Source organism: Eschscholzia californica, unplaced genomic scaffold, assembly GCF_041429995.1.
Source record: "Eschscholzia californica isolate CP2 unplaced genomic scaffold, dmEscCali1.0.p SCAF_1, whole genome shotgun sequence".
Classification (NCBI taxonomy): Eukaryota; Viridiplantae; Streptophyta; class Magnoliopsida; order Ranunculales; family Papaveraceae; genus Eschscholzia; species Eschscholzia californica.
This window is the reverse complement of record NW_028238198.1, coordinates 3,568,832-3,590,011: the sequence shown is the minus strand read 5'-3', so window position 1 is coordinate 3,590,011 and position 21,180 is coordinate 3,568,832. Positions and strand designations below refer to the sequence as shown.

Sequence of the window (21,180 nt, the reverse complement as noted above, 5' to 3'; positions counted from 1 at the left end):
CTCTCTCTAAAATGAAGTGATAAACCCAACTAACTCCTCTATTGGAATGTGGGTTTCTTGGATCATAAACTAAGTTATCTTGGATCACCAAAATTAAATACTAATAGGCTATTTCTTGAACAAGTGTACATGTCACAACTTGAAGTTCATTAATATCAACTGCATCTTCTCATTATTTTCTTCTTTTTAACCTAATCTTGGGGTCTCCTTCAAAATACACTATGTGATTTTGGTTTCATTTTTCTTAATTAGATTTCTTAGAAAGAAGCATAAAACAAAACTTAAGATAAAAAACTGCCTTTCCAACTAAGTGGTGTTTGAAACTTTGAACCTGAGGTTTAAAAGTAGTTTAGATGCTTAATAACTTCTACCAAAACCCATGATTAAGTCTCAATAAAGTAAATAATAGTACTATACATCATCTCAAAATACAATTTTTAAACCATAAAGGCTTCATTTAGAAATTTCTCTAAAATTAGTGGGACAATTCACTACTAATAAGTAAACTAGCTAAACAAGTTAAAGGTCAATTACTAACATATACTAATAATCTTCATGATTGACCTCAAAACTCGGGTAGCTTTTCGAAGAGCTTCTCTTGAAGTTTTAAGACACAAAATATTCAATTCGATTAATTGTAGTTTAGAAATATGTGTAGCCACCATTAGACGGGTGAGTGGTTCTTTAAGACCAACAGAATGAAACCCTCATTTCCAAAACATTGAGGAAATGATATAAATTGGTAACATATAACTTTTCATTGAAAAAACTAATGAAAAATCCATGCCTAACTACTAACTTTTTATCTTTAATCAAAGGTTTTGAGTTTCGTGAAGAATAATCTCAAAAGTCTCTCTCACAATTTCTCGTTCGCTCTCTATCAGAGCTCTGCCATTGCTCCAAACTGCAGTTTCTTTTACTTCATGTTTCCTATAATGGCAGAAACTCCCTGTACAAGAATTTGATTGTTATTAGATATGAAATGTATAAATATCACCCATCTTCTCTGGAAGAACCTAACTTCTTCAACCGTCTATCTCCATTTTGTCACCAGTGGGAACATTCATTATGAACTTACAATATCCTCCAAAGGATATACCGTTATTAGGTACTACTTATCGAAGATTCGTCAGGAAACTGTAAACATTCCTCAGGATTTGCATAGAAATAATCTTCTTCTTTGGGTTTATCTGGAATTACCGCTCTTTTTGTAGGACTTCCCATTCGATTTGTATGGGCTGCTTTTACAGAAGAAGAGAATTCTCTCCAGTTTAGTAACCCGTCGTTATACTGATCGATGAGATTCACTACCAACTTTCTGTTTAAAATAATCGTTTTCTTGAATCCTAGGAATCTGAAATCCAATGAAACCCGTCTTAGAGAAGAAACAAGAAAATAGAAAAAGAGAAGAGATTATCAATGTAAATATAACGGATTTCTGTACTCCATTTTAACCGAAGATCATCAATGTGAAATCTAAAAGATAAAGGTGAAACTAGAGAATGGGTTTTACGAAGAAATGAAATATGTCATGGTACCTTCGATGACCTTCGACAACTTTAGCCATGTTTCCGTCATAGGTAGGAACAAAGATATCACTCTCCAGTGAGACTAGATAATCTAATGCTGCCATTTGAGATGAATGATTTTGAAAAAATCTAAGATCTGAGGGCTGTAATAGTGTTTCTTTTCTAACCTGTTTAATACAGATAACGGATAAGCACAGGATATCGATTCTATCTGAAATTTAAAGTTTCATTTTGGGTTCAATTTACTTACCAGATTTGGGTAAGAAGATGATAAACTTTCCATCCTCCTTTCTCCACCATAAATTTCTCCGGCAGCAATATAGATTTGAATGTTAGGATCTATTTCTAATGCTCTCAGTGTGAGAGCGGTTTCTTCGGGTGTCAACGGGCACTGACCTTCTCTCCTTTTCAAGTCGGAGTTAATTACTTTTTCTTTCCACCATGGATAAGCATATCTGCCCAAAGATATACTAGCAATTAATATTCTAAGTCACAACTTATCAAACTCTAGATACTGTAGTTCGGTATTAATCAAGAAAATTAGAGAATCTCACCTCATTCGGGTCAACTCTTCTACCTCGTTTTCGTTACAACCTTGAGTACAGCCAGAGAAAGCTAACATGTCAATTTCATATCTGAGATGAAGGACAAGGAAAGGCCCGTTCTTTCTTAGTAGATTTATAACCCTTTTACCCAACTCTTCTATCTGTGGAGTGAACTTAAGAGCATTGAAATTTACTCGGCAACGCAACTTCTGAATATTGAGAGGTAGTCCATTGTTAGCAAGCCTAGCATCAGTTCTATTTAAGTGCACAATCTTGTATCTTTTTATTCGAGGAAGAATCTGTTCATGGGCAAATAATTGTAATTGGATCATCAAATCATGAACATAAATAGGTCGTGTGGAATTGAGTGGAATTGAGTGGAATAACAAACATACATGATAAATGTAATATGAAATGTTTGACCAACTAATTGGTGCCATTGAGTAGAACATTCCTTGCTTGACTCTTGTCTTGAGCCTAGGAGGTAACTCTTTCAATATCCGAACCTCGTCTCTCAAGGAAGAGATGAAATGATCCACATCAAATATATCCTGGAAATCACTGCCATGTCAAATGAAAATTGATCTTCAACATTCACGAAATCCATAGACTACTAGAGAATCAGATAAAGAAGATTTTGATAATTTCAACTTAAAGTGGACTTACCTTGGATCAGCCCAGAAAGAAGTTTTATCGAGCTCGGGAACTATTAGTGTAACATTCAAATATCTTGCTATGGTAACCATATCACAAATCTGTGAAAGTAAACTTGTTAGGATTGTTAAGTAAGAAGTAAGTGAATAGAGGAAACCATAAAAGGGGGAAGCAAAATGCTAATTTAGGATAAGAGTAACCAACCGCTGATCGCATTTGATTAAGCCCGCCATTGCACGAAACCATAAGATAACCATTGTTCTTATAAACCCCTAAAAAACGGAACACGTAAAAAAGAATAAGACTAATTGGTAAACAATCAAAATTTGCTCATTTTTGAAGCATAGAGAGAGTCAACTAACTAGATTGAGACATATATGAGATGAAAATGGAAAGAATTGAAACCCCCCATTACAAAAACAAATCACAAACTAGCAATAAAGTCTTAAGATAAGTATAAAGATTACCAATTTTGGATTTCAAATTCTCAAATTCTTAAGCTAAAAGAAAGCATAATCCCTTTATCACCATAGAAATTAGAAAGCAGAATTAATTGAAACAACAAACAAGAGTTCCTTTCTTCAAAATTCAAACCTAATATCCAGTTTAGGAAATGTTAGAGTAATCAATTCTATGATCCAAGATGATTAATATCATATACTTAGAAATGGGTTTCTTCTAACTAGTGAATTTACTTAACCACCAACCAAAACTACCAATCAATTTAAATAACTAAATTAACTACAAAACTGAGCTTAATTAAGAGGTAATTAACTACTCACTTTTTGGTGGAAGATGAAGAACCTTGGCAGGAACAGAAGATAACTTAACATCCAAAGGAAAATTCGAATTCGAATTCGAACCGGGAGGAGGCGTGAAACAAGAAGGCCAACCTTTCAAAACCCTAGGACCCCAAAATTCTCCTAATGCTGTTAACTGAACTGCACAAGTCCATATTAAAACTGTAGTCATTGCTCTAATCATCCATAATTTCAATCTGAAACGAGATGAAGTTACTGAATTTTTCCATTTCTCAGCCTTCCCCTCTCCAAATGACTTCAAACCCATCACCAATTATCTACTCAGTAATCAAATTCTTCTCAGATTTGATTAAAACCCCACTTTTTACCATAATGGGTAGACTTAATTCTGATTCAATTCAATGAAAAATAAGAACTTTTTTGACAAATTCACAATCAATATTGAGATAGACAGATAGATGCCTTTTCTTTCAGAACGAGGAAGAAGAAGAAGAAGATAACTCCTTTATTTAAATAAAGTGAAAGATAATGCCTCGAAAATGTAGAACCCTCCTCCTCGATCCCGATTTCCTAATCAATGCTGAAATTAAAAATACTAAAAATTTCAGCAAACCCTCTCTCTCTCTTTCTCTCTAGAACTCTTTCTCTCTCTAGAACTCGTCAATATTCTCACCTCACTCAAAATTAGTCAAAAAAAAATTCTACTGGTTCATACATTTCACTTCACTGAACTCTAAAACCAAAACCCAAACCTGAAATTACCCATCAAAGCTTTAAAACCGCAACAAAACCCTTAGATCTTCATCTTTTCTGAGCAAACTAGATTAAGATAAAATGTAATTCAACCATGAAAGCTAAAAAGATCAGTTTTTTTTTGGCAGGCAATATTCCGGCAAAAGTTGACCGGAAAATAAGAACCGGGAAGAATCACAAGAAAAAGAAAAGAAAAGTTTTCCCCTTTTTAAAGGTAAGAGAGAAGAAGGTGGACACTCGGCGTCGGTGAACATTAAGATAGATAGAGAGAGAAAAAATATTCTTAACCATGGTTAAATTTCGATAAACCAGAGTTAATTAAATAAATGCCAGCTAGTAAGCTGACTAATGGGACCCACACAAATATACCTTATCATTTGATCCAATTGATACTCACCACGTGGCAGTAAGTACAAGATAATATAGGACACGTTGGTGACTCGTGATGAACGCCGTTAGATTTGGAGCAGACGTATCTAGATTTTGTTATGAGTGTAAATACGTATCCAATTTATCGGGAGATATTGTGACAACTGTTTTAACGTTTTAGTTAAATTGTCGGCGTTAAAGTACCGTTGAGACGTTAAATAGACGGTAGTGGTGTCACAAGTCACAACGGTCACTTGGTCAAGGTTCATTGACGTGACGGCACAATTGCCAGATTTTGACGTCTTCTAGTTTTCACACTAACAAGTGAAAAATAAAATCCATACAAAAATTCCTTTTAAAATTTTTACTTTTTTTTTTTTGTTGAACTTCTTAAATTTTTAAATTTTTACTTATTTGGACTATAAGGTTGCAATATCGATTTTCTCATCAGGCATTTGGCAGATATATTTAGCATAGTATAATATCACAAATGACGCGTATGTGATTTTATTAGGAATTTATACGTGTCTTTCATTTTTATGAGGAATATGTTGAAATTATACTAATTATCGCTGATTTCATTTCATATTTCATAGTCCTTATATACAAAATGTTCATTTGTTCAAACTTTACAATCCTCTATTTAAACTGAATAATTTATATCTACGGGAAGGTTGACGATCGATTATCTGTTCTACATAAAATCTAATTAGAATGTTTTGTAACTTCCTTCATTAACACAATTACACAAATGAAAGACACTCATAATCTAGAACGGTTCTAGTTTACCAACAAACAAAGCCAATATTGGATTAGGAATATGTAGTTTTCTGTCTAAAAAAGTGAAAACTAAATGATGTTGCTTCTACATTTTCATCTTTAGTGTGAAATAATGCTCAAACCTCTAACTTATCTATTCCCTTGAATTCTTTTTCCCTCACTCAATCCAAAAAAGAACCCACTGAAGCGTCATGGGTAGTTGCTCTAACAAGGCATCTTCTATTTTTTTTAATCGACCATATTGCGACTAGCATACTTCTATTCTTCATATTATTGTCTAATTTTCATACCTTGTGTTAAATTCGTAAGCATTTAAATCAAAATTAATTGATAACCACGGAGAAAGGCTTACCCAACTCAGTACCAAATAGCAGTAGAGCTGACTTAGCCATCACATTCTTAATTATAATTACACGCCTATTACATTACATTATTTTAAATTAAGAAAATTCTATTGTACTAAAATACACAATTAACTAAAAACAAAAATATTGCAGGGCCTCAAACCGAGAATAAAATTTGTCTTCATTGTAAAATCCATTATATTATATTCCCTCAATTTTTGATAAAATATTGTATTATCATTGGTAGTGAATACAGAAAGAAAAGATAGTGACAAGTAAAAAAAGGGAGTTAAAAGGGATCACCTAGATCTATCTATCTATATAGGTCTCTCTCTATGTGTGGGTGAAGTGAGGTAGGATTCCGGGTCATCTTCAATGGTGACATATCTATATTAGGCTTCCACCAACATACCTCGCTACCACAAAGTCAATTTTCATTTACAAAATTTATTTGAAATTTTCTTTGTGCTCTTATAAAATATATGAAAAATTTTTCGCATTAATCATGACAATTCAGTCTACTGTTTATAATTAATGAGAAAGATAAATAAAATCATTTTTTGTAGGTTCCGATCGGTATACATTCTAAAAAAGAGTGTAACATGGATCGTGGTTGAGTCAACAGAATTCATTTATTAATGAAATAAAACTAGTTGAAGAGAATATGAGGATTTCACGCATTGACCATGCTTCTTGCACGCTACCTCACAAGTGATCTTCATCCTCAACACTTAATTGGGTTATCCGAAACTAGAACTAAGATAATTAAGATTCAAACAAGTTTCACTCTTATATCCAAACATGCCATATGTTATTGTAAATAGCACATTATTCCTCATTTCAACTGAAACTTAAATGAAACCTACTAAGTTCACATGGACTCCTCCTTATTCTTTAACTGAGCACATGATCTTTTGAGTACTAAAAAAGAAAGTAATTCCAAGTGAAAATGACTTCTTTCACAAACTACTCTCTCACTCATTCTTTACAAAGAAACAATTGTCTGACTTTGAGGTCAGCATAGTTCCGACCGTCGCATGTGGACATACAAGATTTAGAGATAGAAATGGATCTAATTTTATCTCTAAATCATGTTTGTCTACCTGCGTCTGTCGAGATTCTGTCAGTTTCGTAGTCAGGCAAAATAATATTTTTGTTAAGAAAAGTAACTTATCAGCTTTCTTTAACTCATATCTTGCACCTCTAAATCAAAGGCCAACGGTCATGTTGAAGAATATAGGACAGTAGAAACTAGAGGTACATCGATGACACTCGTATATAGTAATCGAATAGACTACATCCGACCTATGTAACACCCCCAAACTCGACTCGAGGCCCATACCAGTCTCAAATTGGACTGCTGGGCCATCCTGTTGGCAGTTTGGGCCCGACTATGCAGTGACCTGTGTCAGAGGTAAAAGTAAACCAATAAGCAACATATACAACTTCTTGTTAGAACCGGTAAATTAGGTGGATCACACAAAAATGGTTTTAGTTAAGAAATCCAGTGGAGAAACCCAACTTGGAGCGTTTGTTCAACATAAATCGAAAGAGAGTACCCAAAAAATAAAAGAATTGTGTTAGATTTGAATTTCCCTCACAAACTTGGTGACTTCCAAAAGTTTTTCTTTCTAAAACTGCCCAAACTCAAGGGAAGGCTTTACAAATTATATAGGCCCTCTCGTTATTGCTAAAGGGGCATTCTTCACACTTGAGCCCTCACAAATATTTGCTGTAATTGGGCACTTATGGGCCTAGAGGAATTTTATTGGCACCCCGGCCCTTTTGATGTGATATGATATGGTCAATTCACTGGGACCACTCGGCGTTCCTAGTGCCTCTCGTCTGGTTGGGTCGAACTAGTTTTGGTTCACAAAATTAGTTCAAAACCACTAATAAAAACTACTAAGATGATCCCAATTTGGATTCCTATCATATAGTGAAGGATTCAGAGAGAGAAAGAAAAACTTCAGAAATTATCTCAACTTTAGAGACTTCAAGTATTCATCTGAGAACAAATCAAACTTAAACAAAAATATAATCTACAATTCTAAGGTTTGGTAGAAGAAAAACAGAAAGAAAGTGTTTCACGTCCATTTGAAAACAGTAAGATTGAAATGATTTTGGGTCACCAATTTAGTCCAATTACGAAGAGACGAAAACTTCCTATCAACCTACGTCAATTAGAGGCGCCTCTAAAACGCCTCCCCAGAATCGATATGTTCTTGAACAACTTATCTAAGAGGCGTGCCCCGACCCAATGGACACCACTAGAGTCTAGACTCTAGAGTGATCTCCAAGTTTTCTTATTTCTATACTATATGAAATGGCACATGCTATTATTTGCTCTCACTGATTCCCACGTCCACGTTGTCACTTCCTTTGGCTATACATTTCTTTACTTAAAATTCTTCATTCATTCAATTACGTGGCATTGACGTGTATATTCTTTCTTTTAAATACTTAAATATTAATTTAGAGGATAACTACTAAACTGAATAATATCCTATACTCACGCTTATATTGATACTCCATACATCCTAATCTTCAACCGTTCATTTCAAGGTCGGTCATATCAAAATCATCATCAATAATCTTGCAATCTCGAGGAAAATTGAACGGACCTAAAGTTAGCAGAGATGAAATAATTACCGACATAACGGATACTAGTTTTTAACTTCACTTCGAGTGTTTTTTTATTAGCCTTTTGTGGAAACAAAAAGAGTCAATTTCATCATCTCTGAAACTTGCAAAAACCTAAATTTCAAATCCTCTCTTTCTCTCTCTCTCTAGGAAGCACCAGAAGTTCAATTATCAATCTAATTACAAGGTACACTTCTTCAATCTCAATACTATTTGACTGTAATTTATTCCTAATTATGGAAATCTAGGGTTTTGTTTTGTTGCTGTTCTGTTTTTATTTTATGGATTTTAGGGTTTAATTTTGCCTGAATCGAAGTTATTTGAGTTGATTTTGTTGATTTGGAAATGGGTTTATTCAGTTTTTGTTTAATTTTTCTGAATTCTAGGGTTTCGAAGAAATGATGCTTTTGGGTATGAATTCGAAAAGGCAGAGACGCCCAAATGTTAGGTTAGGAGAAATAGGTGATTTTTCAGCTGCGTTATGTTGTGTTAGTTCTCATAGACCTAAACAAAATTTGGAGGAGATAAGGTGTATAGATGAGCTAGAAAACCCTAGTCACTCAGATTTCAATCCAAAAAGTGGGTACCCTATGGAAAATTCTGAACTTGTAGTTTTGGATCCTGGGTTTGTACAGAATCAAAATGATTTATCTGATAAAATGCACAACCTTGAGAATTGGAACCCTAATTCATCGAAATCGGTTTATGAACCTCCATGCTCTAATGGAGCTAATGCAATTAAACCGAATTTGGATTTCGGAGTTATAACTAGGAAATGCAGGGCAATGAAGCGGCGGGGAAGGTCTACAATGGGATATCGCAGGGTTAGCGGTAGGGCTTGGAGTTCTAGGGTTTACCCTGAAACTAATGAGAAAAGTAATAAAGAAGTTTGCCAAGATTACTCTGTTAATGAGTTGGAAGGAACTTCGGATCGAAAACTTTCATATACCGAAAAAGAAGACTATGAGAACTATTTCGTCGAACCTGATTCAGATGTTCAAGTAGGAGGAGGTGATTCAGATGTTCAAGTAGGAGGAGGTGGTGATTCAGATGAGTTGATGATAGATTCGCATAAAGAGCTACCGCAGACAATGAATTATGACAATGATGATGAACCTTGTACTGGTCCTGAATCTAGTGTTGGAATTGACAAGATGGGTTCCTCTTATAAAATGGGAAATGGTGTTAGTGAATGGTTGGATCAGCTAGGGTTTAGCAAATACATTGATATGTTTGAAATACACGAAGTGGATGAACAAGTCTTACCCGAACTTACTTTCGATGATCTTAAAGAGATGGGTGTAAATGCTGTTGGATCAAGACGAAAGATATATAATGCAATCCAACTACTAAAGGAAGAAAATGCTTCTATTTGAGAGAACACCCGATGAAATGGATCGCAGAATCGGTAATATAACTAAACCAAACTTTTGTATAACGTAAGATGGATATCAATGTGTTTCTTGTACTGCTTTAATGTGTCTTCTTGTTCTTTTTGTTGTTGATATTAACATACTTGGTGTATCACCTTTCTTTTGTTGTTGTCGATATGCAAGCTTTGATATATTTACAGTATGGTTTTGTACGAACCTCTTTGATACATAATATAGACCTTAGCTCCATAAGATCCTGTTTCATGGATATAGATGGATAAAGGCTAAAAGCTTTCGGTTTTGTTTATTATGTAACGTTTTTATCGCTTTCCATTGCCTCGTCGATCTTGGGTTTAAGCTTGTAATGTTTTGGAGTCTTTATAGTTCTGGATGATGAAACTATTTTTTTCCTTTCTCTTCCATGATTAGATACAATATTACCGTCGGAAATAGGAAGAAAAAAAATTAAGAAACTCAAAACTCTGTCATTGTTGAAGATTTGTTGCACATTGATGTTAGTTTTGTTGCATCCCAAGCTCAGTGTCCTTTAGCATCAATAATCGGGTCTTAAACCAATAGTATGTGAAGAGTTGATTACTTTTTACTGGTCATAACATCAACTACTCGGCCTATAGTTATTGAAAAATGGAGGTTGCATATAGACGACATGAACCAGCCATGAGTGGTTTGCATATAGTTATTTGCAAGCCTCCTCAAGCTTCTATGCTCTAGTTTACTTTTGCGTATTTGGATCTTATTGAAAACACTTCGATTACATATTCTAACTTTTTTTTTTCTTGAGAAATCGACTACGATCTACGTTAGTCATTACAAGGCGTTGATACATCATGAAATGTGATAAGCACAATAACCACCTAAGTTAAACTTATAATGAAAGAGGCCTAAAGCCCAACAACATGAAATAGGCTTAAAGTTCAGACATACTAATTACATTATTAATTTCTTTTATAACCCAAGTTCAATAACAGTGTATTTCACCTCCTGTGAGAATGGAACCTAGGACACCTTTTAAGAGTGCCTTTGCATTTGACACTGTGTGCCTCTTGAAGTGTACGGCAGCGTATCATATCCATACTATATGCCTCGAGGAAAAGGCGAAAAATCTTCCTTTCAAATGTAAATTACACAAACCTCAAAACAAGAATAAGAAAATCATATTAACTTACAAATTTCTTCACCTGAAAAGAAGACAAACATTGTTATAACATGTGAGAACAATTAACGAAATATTGGGGTTTGAGTCTAAATTTTTGACCACAACATTGGTCTACTAATATTTAATCAAAAACAACAAATCTTAGGATTTTGCTCTCACACTTGTCGGCCATTAACAACTTCTTAAACTAAAACATTCTTCCCCTATTTAACCTAATTACATATTACTATTTCTTCTTTCCTATCTATATATATTTATCCGTCAAAAAAAATTTGTTAATGTCCATAAAACAACATTTCTTACGGCGAAAAGGGGACAGCTTTGTTATGTACGGGTCGTCGTCTTTGTACGTGGGCGTAATCCATCGTGAAATACTGCCATTTGTTTGATTCTATCCATTTTTGCCGAGTTCCTTTTCTTCCATCCATCATTCTTTGTTCGCCTATTTTACCTAAATATATTGTTAATTAATATTAGAATGTGTTTTCAACACTCAAAATATGAAGAATGTACGTGTACACAGTTAATTCCTATTAGTTGTTTCATTGTCAAATCCCCATTTGACTCAAATGAAGTAATGAACCTAACACCAAGACGTTCAGATAAGCCACATATCACGAGTCAAATAAAAACAAACATTTTCTAAATCTTTTTTTTTGAGTCAATTCAAAATTTTAAGTAGGACATAAAAAAAAGAAAAGAAGAAGCAAATGCTACTTAGACATAAGATGAGGAAATTAATGTGATGGATCATGTATATATTATACCTAATAATATGGCACCCCCACTTTTCTTGGTGTCTCTTGAGAGTTGATCTCCTCTAATATAGTCAACATTAACCTGCAATAATAGTTAAAAATAAGCAAAACTTGATGATTAATACTAATCTTAATTGTATAATGAAGTAGTTGATGTTGATATGGGACATATATATTGTGGGTTCTCACAAGGGTATCTTCCATGTGTGTGAGCTTCCTTGGCAGTTTAGTGTGAGAAAGCTCCTTATGATCATCCTTAGCTGCAGCTAAGTTACACATTGTATACAAACAATTAGTCCTAGATAGAGAGTTTTAGAGAGAGAGAAAGAGCTTTAGAAGAATTAAATTAGTTACCATAGTAGGATGAGAGAACTTGGAGGTGGGGAGGTTGAGGATAAGAGAGACAAGGAGTTGAGAGAGAAGTGAAGAGGGTAGTGATGATAAACAATAGTTTAGCAATGAAAAACACTGAAACTTTTTCCATTAATACTAGCTAGTTTGATGAAATCAAGCTCTAGTTTATCTCTGGCAGTAATAATAACAAAACTGAACTCACATTAGAAGATTTTGTCAAGTGGGTAGGTTTGAGTTTATATCAGCATTTGGACCACTCACATAACTCTCTCTTTGTGTGTTTATGCGTGACAGAATAGAGAGAGAGAGAGAAACTTAGAAAGAGAGTATAGAGAGAGATTAGAAGACAAACACAAAACACAAAAAAGCACACCAATCTAAAAACACGAACCCACAAGTAAGTATATAGTATATTAGTATGTACTATGTATTTTCAACTCACTTTCCCCTCCTTACGTGTGTTTTCTCTCTTCCATTTCAAACGGTGACCGACCAACCCTCTTTCACAGTCCCAATTCACCTTTTTCCCACTCTATTTCACGTGTGCCGGAACACTAGTCGATTCGGGTTTTTGAACCTCACGACTAAACATATTATTAACATCATCCCACATCGAGATAGAATCAAAATTGAAAAGTATTCGTAAATACATTTCGCTGCAATGGCAATTTCAAAAGAAATTGTAGTCTAATAGGCTCTAGAATGATACTAGAGCTAGAATTTGTAATAAGTCTAATAACTTTACAAGTCGATTTTCCAAATAGTTAGGTCAAGCAGACTATATATATTTCATATTTGTCGATTTACACGAAGTTTTTTTCTGTTGAAATTTGAATTTACATGACTTGGATTTATGATGTTATTAAAGAATTGAGTTTACTTTGTGATGTCAAAAAAGGGACATTATGAGATTAATGGATGGGTGGGTCCCTCTCCTCACACAATTTGGGTTGGTTTTGTCAGTTATTCACTTTTAGGGTTCTTTTATTCTCTTACACAAAACCAAAATATATTATCTCTCCCCTATATTCTGGTTTACAATTTCTATCCCTATTTGGTGGACAATTAGAATACAAAATACTTTATTCTTTTAGGTACCCAATTAAGTTTATGTTCATAAATGAAAATCCGTATCACTTAGGTGACCCCATAAAATACAATAGATGATTCACTTGACATTGCTCACAAGTCAAATGGTGTCATACCATGTCTAGGATTTCTTCTTTTCTTGCAGGGCTACTGGTCCAACAACATTTCGCGTAAATATATCCTATCGGTGTCGACAACAAGTAATATGTAAGGGTATTTAGTTTCATCTCATAATACTTATCCAATTCGGACCAAAATATCCCTCTAACAATATCTACTAATCCATTTTTCGTAAATTCTTTTTGACTCTTATATAATTTTAAAGCACTTCAACAAGTATTATGCCATTAAATGTGCAAACTCCTGGATTTCTAAATTGAAGATTGACATTCATATTTGAAGAATTCCAAAAAGAGAAAGAAGATGAACCAAGTGAAGACTAGATATTCGAACACAAATGAAAACAAGTAATGTATTAATATTCAAGAAGAGTATCACAATGATAATATAATATAATCGATATCAACCATAGTATATAATAATTATAATAGAATAAATGAAAGAAAATTTTCAGAATTTGCAACACAAGAGAGACAGCTTCCACCGCTGGTGTTTCCGATAATGTCTTCTATCAGCTTTTGCCATTCTAACAGGACTGCTATTCCATTCCGAATTCAATCTGTTCCATGAAACACACAAATAAAACCCGAGTTAATATTCATCTCGAACTATACAAGTAAACATAAAATAAACTCGAAAATAAGTAATTAAGGTTTGTGGATTATGTGATTTACATTGGGAAAGCGAAGGATCGGGTACTGGTTGTGCTGCTATCTGATCGAATAGAAATATTACCAGAATAAGGTATTGGTCCTGAGTAAGTTATTAGAGCTGATGGAATAGTATCAACTGCCGAAACACTTGACTCTCTGTGACCTTGTTGAGTTGAAAGGCTTCTGCTTGATGCTGTCTGGCTCTCGGGCAAACCATCTTCTTGAGGATCCGAATTTTGTGGGCCTTCTTCACAAATTTCACTTTTGGACGGTGGCGGTAAATCAGAATAGGTGGTGGTAGAGACGTTTTCATTATCTGTCTTATCGTTTATGGATACCTTGTTCGAACTGATGTTGTTTGATTCTTCAGTAGTAGAAGGAACTTCAGAGACTGACGATTCGGCATCTTTCCTTGTTTCCTGTAAACTCAGACCATAAAATCGACCGAATTAATGTATTATTTTGCTCGATTGGACAAAAGAAGTGGATGATGTAGTTTTATGTCCTTGAATCACAAAACCAAGTCAGAATATTCGGAGGTGAAATTTTAGGATTTTATGAGTTCAAGAAAACTCCCTAAAAAAGTTTAATGAAAGACTAAATGAAATGAAACAAGTACCTGATAAGTTTCTTGCCTACCATTATCGTCATCAGAATTAGATGCCTCGGGTTCAGAATTCTCTGTTTTCTCCACTCTCACTGGAAGAGTTTCTTCGGGCACGACCTTTTGAGTTGAAGAGACATTCATAGTTTCATGAATATATCCTTCGCCATTTTCCATCATATTGATAGAAGGGGAATCGCGATTGATATCCATCTTGCAATCTTTTTCAACAACATCGGAAATGGGTACAAGATTCTCTACCCCTTCTTTTATTAAATCACTATGTAAATCCAAATCCTTGTGCGGAAAGGGTTCGTTGTGACTAAACTTGTCATTTTCTACCAAATTCTTGTCGACAGGAGGCACTTCATCATTGATGCAGATGTCTTTAACGACATTATAAGAAGCTTCGTTCAAACACACAATTAGATCCGGCGATTCGGGTTCTTTTACACTCTTTTTGGCATAAGATTTTGTTCCTTTCTCCAATAGCTTGACATCGTCATCTCCATACTGGTGTTCTTGAACATTACTTGAATCATCCGTTCTCATTAAGTCACGGAGTTTCTGTGTCTTCTTGATATCTCCATTCTTCTTCTCACTCAAAAAAGCATTTTTGGCATTGTATCTTTCAGTCTCCATTGGATCACAGCAAGTGATTTGAGCTCATGAATAAGACTTGAACGAACATTCATGGTACAATTTTCTGCAGGCACAATCAAAATCATATTAAGATCGAGTTCATCTCTTATGTGCATGAAAGACGAACAAAAAGAACATACTTCAATTTCAAAACCGAAGGTTATAAGGCCCGCTAAAAGGCGACTTTGGACAGTTAATTGAAGACTAGAAGCCTCGAATAGAATATTGTAAGTTTTCCAAGTTTAAAACTAGTTGATATGAAGATGGGCCTCTTTGAAGAACAAAAAATGAGCTACTCACTCCGGCAAATAGGAGCAATCAGCTATCCCGTCTATCGATATGGGTACCCTATACAAGATCACCCTAATGAATATTGAAAGATTGGATGGGATTTCAGAATTTGAAGACAAGCAAGAAAAATAACATTGTATTGAGATTCAGTTCACTGAAACAAGCCAGTAGCAAATAGGGATGTAATCACATAACCTAAAATCAGCTATCAGCAGTAACTTATTCGAGGTATTATAAGATTATTCACAAGGAATAGAACAATTTCCGTGTGTATAGATTAGTTAAACCATTCAAGAACTAAAGCAGAATCAGAAATCAAACCTTTTAGCCTGGGAATACTATACTGTCCAGAAAGTAGATAGCCTTTGATCAAATGAAATCGATTACAATCAATTTAGTTAGACAATCAAATCAAGATTCGGAAAATGAAAAAAAAAATAGTCTTTAACAACAAAGACTCCAACAATCAAAAGCAAAAGAAACTATATAAGAATCACAAAAATTGTAGCCTTACAAATTTTAGAACCACCGATTACGACCATCTAGATACGATCGATGAGAGAAAGAGCAAACTAGAACTGTTAATTCTTAAACGGGTAAGATAGGATCAGACCCAATTTTTTAAAATTATCAGCTTTTCGAAGAACTCTTATACCTATGATCGTCGAAATGGTTCGAGGAACTAATAAACTATATAACATAGCTTGTCAAAGTAGAACCCTAAGTTGAGACAAAATTAAGTTCCATGTGATTGAACATGATAGATTTTTATCAGATCTAACAAATTACTAAAATTCTCCAAGTTTGAAACAGAACAAAAGAATGAACTTGAAACAAAAAAACAGAATACCTTATTATTCAAAATATATTATCTTCCTTTGCCTCTATCTCTTCAAAAAAACAACCATTAACTTTCCTGCATCAGAAATAAAGAATAACAAATTTCAGAGAAGATCAAACAACAACCACAGAGAAGAAATAGAAGACAGATCGACAACCTTAGTTCTCTCTATATATATGTATAGAGAGAGAGAGAGAGAGAGAGACATTAAATTGACCCTATCAACTCCTGAGAGCGGCAGTTTCTGGCATTAAATATAAATAAACAGAGGAAAATTGAATACTACCAGACGTTTCTGTTTGTCTTGACATTACTTCTGACCTAGAAAACTTTCCGTTTTAGTCATCACTCATCTTTTTTACCTCTTACTTAAATTTCTCACCCGGAAACTTATTTTCACCATCAGAATTCCAACAACTTCGGTAGGTTTCCGGATGAAAATTTTCAGTTTCCGGTACTTTCTTGACCGATTGAGTTAAATATAGATTCATATTCAGGTAATCGAAATCCATGAAAAACTTAAACAAATCGAAAAAATACCAGTTGGATTACACTTTTCTCGATAGGAAAAAAAAAACAAAAACGTTTTCCGGCTTAAAGAAGAAGTCAATTTATCCAATAGATATCGTATCGGATCTCTAAATACTCTTCGATTTCTGTAATTTCGGCTTAAATTAATCACTAATACTTCCACAATTCCGATCTAGGGTTTCTATTCAATCTCTCATACGCAAAGTAATCTTCAATTTTCTCTCTCTCTCTCTCTCTGAGAGTATACGTAAAACGGAAACAACAAAACAAAATCACAATCAGATAAAAGGTTTAACTCTTAATCTTACCTGGAAACCGGCGGAATTCAGTCGGGAAATCTGACAACGGTGTCAGAAAAACTTACAGAATTTCAGATTTGAGATTTCGATGTTATTCCTTACGGCGATGAGTTTGTAGCAATTGTTGCCGGGAAATTTGTTTTCCTGCCCGGGAAAATGATGACAAAATCCCGGGAATTAAGAAAGTTTAGAGAAATGAAAAGTTGTTTCTTTAACCCAATCTTATATACTACAAAATGATTAAGCATGACAGATTATATCATCAAAATATTGATTCATTAATTTTAGGAAAATTTGTCAAGACACGTATTCTAAATCACTAGGAAATTCTGATTGTTAATTTCAGATTCTCTCTCACATTTGTTTGGGATTTTAGTGTGGCTCTACTTTGGTGTTAATTTTTACATCCATTAATACTAAAGCCAAAAAATAGGCTGGAATCTCAAGTAAAGGGTCAGATTTCATCCAAAAATATATTTGAGAGATCTTAGGGCCATCAATACTTTTTTTTTTCTTTCAAGGTTTTAGTCTTATTTGTGTAATCCCAGTTTGACCCTTCATTTGTGACAACCAGATAATGGTCTCTATATTTGTCAAGTGATTCGATTTGGCCTTCCAAAATCATATTTCTATTACTTAAATTTAAAATTAAAAAATACCATACATCATTCGATATATAAGGCCCTTGACCACGTCGGGGCCCAAAACGACCGCTTTGGTTGTTCTGGCCCCGGGCCGCCCCTGTCTGTCATATCTCACTTTCTCACTTTTCGGGAGAGTCACGGGTAGACAATTCAGTGGTCTTGTCTACGATCCTCGACATAAAATAAATAAATAAATAAACTTTCATCTTCTTTTGTCTAAACCACTATCATCGGATTTTCTCTCTTTCTTCTTATCTCTATTTCTTTCTCTCTTTCAGGTTCAGCAAGAGAATCTAGTGGTGACGGTGGTAGTTCAAAGTTAATTAGAACACTAGACTATGTAGAAGTAAAATTTTCCAGTTAGTCGTAAACTGGGGATCATATTGGAATTAATTTTTTTAATTGGTTTTAGTGTGTGAGAGAGAGAGAATCTAATGGTAGGCCGGAGTTAAATTAGAAAACTGGACCAATATAGAAGTAAAGTTTTCCCAGATTAAGGACTAAATTGGGATTAACTTTTTTTAACGGGTCCAAGTCCAACCTTTATTTCTCCTCTTCATTATATGACTTGCACGTGTTGGTTGATGATGTAAAAAAGGTAGCCCTCGTGCGGATCGGGACCCGCTAATTTAGTCAACGATCAGATAAAAGTTGGTACTAGCTGTTTCACGGTTCTTCTGAAGTCAATTTTTAACAAGTTGAGAGTCACTTTTGAATCATCCCAAGATTCATACTTTATTAGTGGATTTCATTCATGAATAGGATGAACCTCGATCACATATATTGATTTAACATGTTTGTCTCTACAATAATTTGTTTATCAAATAGTTGATCACGATTTTACGAGTTTATATCAATCAAAAACAGTAATGAATATTGCCATATTACTTTAGCAACACCGTAATATTATGTCTGATCGCTCTCCCGCGTGGATTCCAACCAGATAAGGTGGTCTGACGAGATTTAGAGAGAGCACTTTCTCTCTCTAAAACTAAACCGACCACCTCACCCAGTCGGAATTCGCTCAGGAGAGTGATCGCTTGTAGAAATATTTTTTGTTTAGCAAACATAATAAAACGAGGTTTTATATTTGAAACTTCTTCATGTCGATGATGTCCCCAAAAGAGTCAACAGTTTGTAGCCCACGTGGTTCCAAGGTGTTGACATAAACTCCAGAAAACCCTGGAGGTCTCAGGTTCGAATTCCAGAGAAGGTGGAGCCTTTGGTTATTTGATTTGGGATTATTAGGGTGTAAATAATGTAGTTGGGCTTTAGGCCATTGTCTTGTTGTGCTATAGGTTCGGTCTTGTTTCAATTTGAGTGGGCAGTTATTGAGCGTATCACATCCTTGATGTATCAATGGCAAATGTAACGACATACGTAGATCGTAGTCGACTTCCAGAATATGATGTCCCCAATTATTTATGATTAATTACGACACAATTAACATTTAACCATGCTCAAAAGGATGAAAAATTACCATGCACATTATTCAGTTAAATCGAATTACAATTAATAAACTATAGGAATAGTTTGTATAAGAAAAATATGATAAAAACGGTTGACGGGTGCTATTTACAGAGCTACTAAGTGCTATTTACAAGTCTCTATTTGTAGATCTACTTTTTACTATTTAAATATCCTTTGACTTTATCACAACAAATTAGTTATTTAGAATAAAATCCTTATTTTAGAGATAGGTCTCCTGACTGAAAATGCTGAAAAATTAAACATCAAACTGACTCAAAATGTTGAAAAATTAAACATCAAATTGACCGAAAATGTTGAAAAATTAAAAATCAAATTGACCGAAAAATGTTCATCGTTCTAAGCATTATTTCACCGAAATTTGGGTTGTTCATTTAGAATGTTGACCAAGAAATCTGAATTCATTTTTAGAATAATCACCACAACTTAGTTTATCTTACCTCTAAAGTTATGTCTTCACTTAGAATGTTGTTATATGAGTCCAATGAAGAGTTGTAGTTGATTCTTCAATATCAAACTCTTCCATTAATGAAGCTTCTTGACCGCCAAGCTCCTCCATTAATGTACCTTCATCATTGTTAGGTTATTCCATTACTAATGTTTCTAGAAGGTGGTTCTAGTAGGTGATTGTGAGTTAATTGTTCATAGTTGCGGTGGTGATTGTTAGAGTGGTGGAAGTTGTTGGTGGTGGGATTTAGGAATGAAGGAAATAAAATATCTTCTACTCTGTAATCAATTTTTTTTTTTTCAGTTCTATCCTTATCAAAATTGGTTTTAGTCTCTATGTGCTCTGTAACAGAAAAAGTAAAAAAGATTTAAACTTTTGGGCTTTATACACAGTCAAAGTAGCTCTGTAAATATTTTTGACCAAACGATTAAACTATCCGATTTTAGAACACAAAAATTTTATATATTTTTGTTTGTTATTGGAAAGTGATGGATATAAACAAATTCAACAACCAAAAGAGTGAATGATATGAAAATTTTAATTCAGTTTGTTATTCATCTACAAAAATATGAAGTTGATATTTCCCTTTGTCGTGAGAGTGACTGATAGCTGACACCAACCACATCTCATTAAGGGTGGCTCCCCTTTAACTAAAATTTGTCTAAAGCTCCCCACCAAACATTTGTGAAATGCTAAGGGGCCCATACTTGGTTGATAAAACACCACTTTACAGAGTTTAAGTTATGAAGAAAAAAGGAAGTCCAGAATAATGACTATATCTATAAACTCATTTTAACACAATTAGTTTTGGTTTAAGTCATGTCTGGCATCTGATTCGAGATGTGTCTTTCTTCAAGTTAGATTTTAGACCTTGTTTTTGTCTTACTCTTCTTAATGGCTCATTTAAATAAATTTTTAATTCGTTTAACGAGTTAGATTCAACCAAAAAAATAGAATACATGCCACGTAAATTATATATATATTAATGGGCATGAAAGCCAACCTAACTCACATTGATGTCAGACGAACCATCTTTACCCAACTCTAATATGAGTCTGCCACAAATTTTCGATCAAAACGGCAAGCTTATAAATTCTTATGTTTCTATTGAATTCAAATATCCTAAATCTATATCCTAATTTAATTCGATATTGATTTCTAACAGGGACGGATCTACATGCAGGCCAAAGGGGGCCATGGCCCCCCTTGACTTGCCGTAAATTGTTTTAGAAATGCTGATTGCTTTCTGATTTACCGCATAAATAAAGTTCAAGTCATACATATAACATATATTTAGCGTGGGTGAGATGGTAGAGGTCCGAGTTTTGGACGTGAGAGACCTGGGTTCGAGCACATAGACTTAGATTTTTCACTTTTTTTTTGGTTCGGCCCCCCTTGACTACTACTCCTAGTTCCGTCCCTGATTTCTAACCTTCCATTCTTATAATATATTCTCATTTAATAACATTTTAAGTGGTATGATGTCATAT

At 34.2% G+C, this 21,180-nt stretch overlaps 3 protein-coding genes across 8 annotated transcripts; 1 reads left to right on the top strand and 2 right to left on the bottom strand.

Annotated features, from left to right (window-relative positions):
* Positions 1-735: 735 nt before the first annotated feature.
* On the bottom strand, positions 736-4,738 carry LOC147563329 (rhamnogalacturonan I rhamnosyltransferase 1-like). Its single transcript, XM_086636917.1, has 8 exons — positions 3,511-4,738; positions 2,933-3,000; positions 2,741-2,829; positions 2,470-2,635; positions 2,084-2,373; positions 1,780-1,984; positions 1,539-1,696; positions 736-1,354 (listed from the first exon to the last, which is right to left on the bottom strand). Exons 1-8 carry the CDS (start codon positions 3,794-3,796, stop codon positions 1,105-1,107), a joined length of 1,512 nt encoding a protein of 503 aa, XP_086493043.1. The 5' UTR covers positions 3,797-4,738; the 3' UTR covers positions 736-1,104.
* A 3,650-nt stretch (positions 4,739-8,388) lies between these two features.
* On the top strand, positions 8,389-10,052 carry LOC147563328 (uncharacterized). Its single transcript, XM_086636705.1, has 2 exons — positions 8,389-8,565; positions 8,765-10,052. Exon 2 carries the CDS (start codon positions 8,777-8,779, stop codon positions 9,752-9,754), a length of 978 nt encoding a protein of 325 aa, XP_086492831.1. The 5' UTR covers positions 8,389-8,565; positions 8,765-8,776; the 3' UTR covers positions 9,755-10,052.
* Positions 10,053-13,575: 3,523 nt separating this feature from the next.
* LOC147563327 (uncharacterized) lies at positions 13,576-17,497 on the bottom strand. Of its 6 annotated transcripts, XM_086636677.1 has the most exons (7): positions 17,120-17,495; positions 16,290-16,355; positions 15,761-15,802; positions 15,449-15,496; positions 14,522-15,212; positions 13,924-14,321; positions 13,576-13,808 (listed from the first exon to the last, which is right to left on the bottom strand). In XM_086636677.1, exons 5-7 carry the CDS (start codon positions 15,146-15,148, stop codon positions 13,700-13,702), a joined length of 1,134 nt encoding a protein of 377 aa, XP_086492803.1. In that variant the 5' UTR covers positions 15,149-15,212; positions 15,449-15,496; positions 15,761-15,802; positions 16,290-16,355; positions 17,120-17,495; the 3' UTR covers positions 13,576-13,699. The 6 variants fall into 6 exon arrangements, with proteins under 6 accessions (XP_086492803.1, XP_086492781.1, XP_086492796.1 ...); XM_086636655.1 differs by lacking the exon at positions 15,761-15,802 and having other exon boundaries at positions 17,120-17,497; XM_086636670.1 differs by lacking the exon at positions 15,761-15,802 and having other exon boundaries at positions 15,289-15,496.
* Between the last annotated feature and the right edge of the window lie 3,683 nt (positions 17,498-21,180).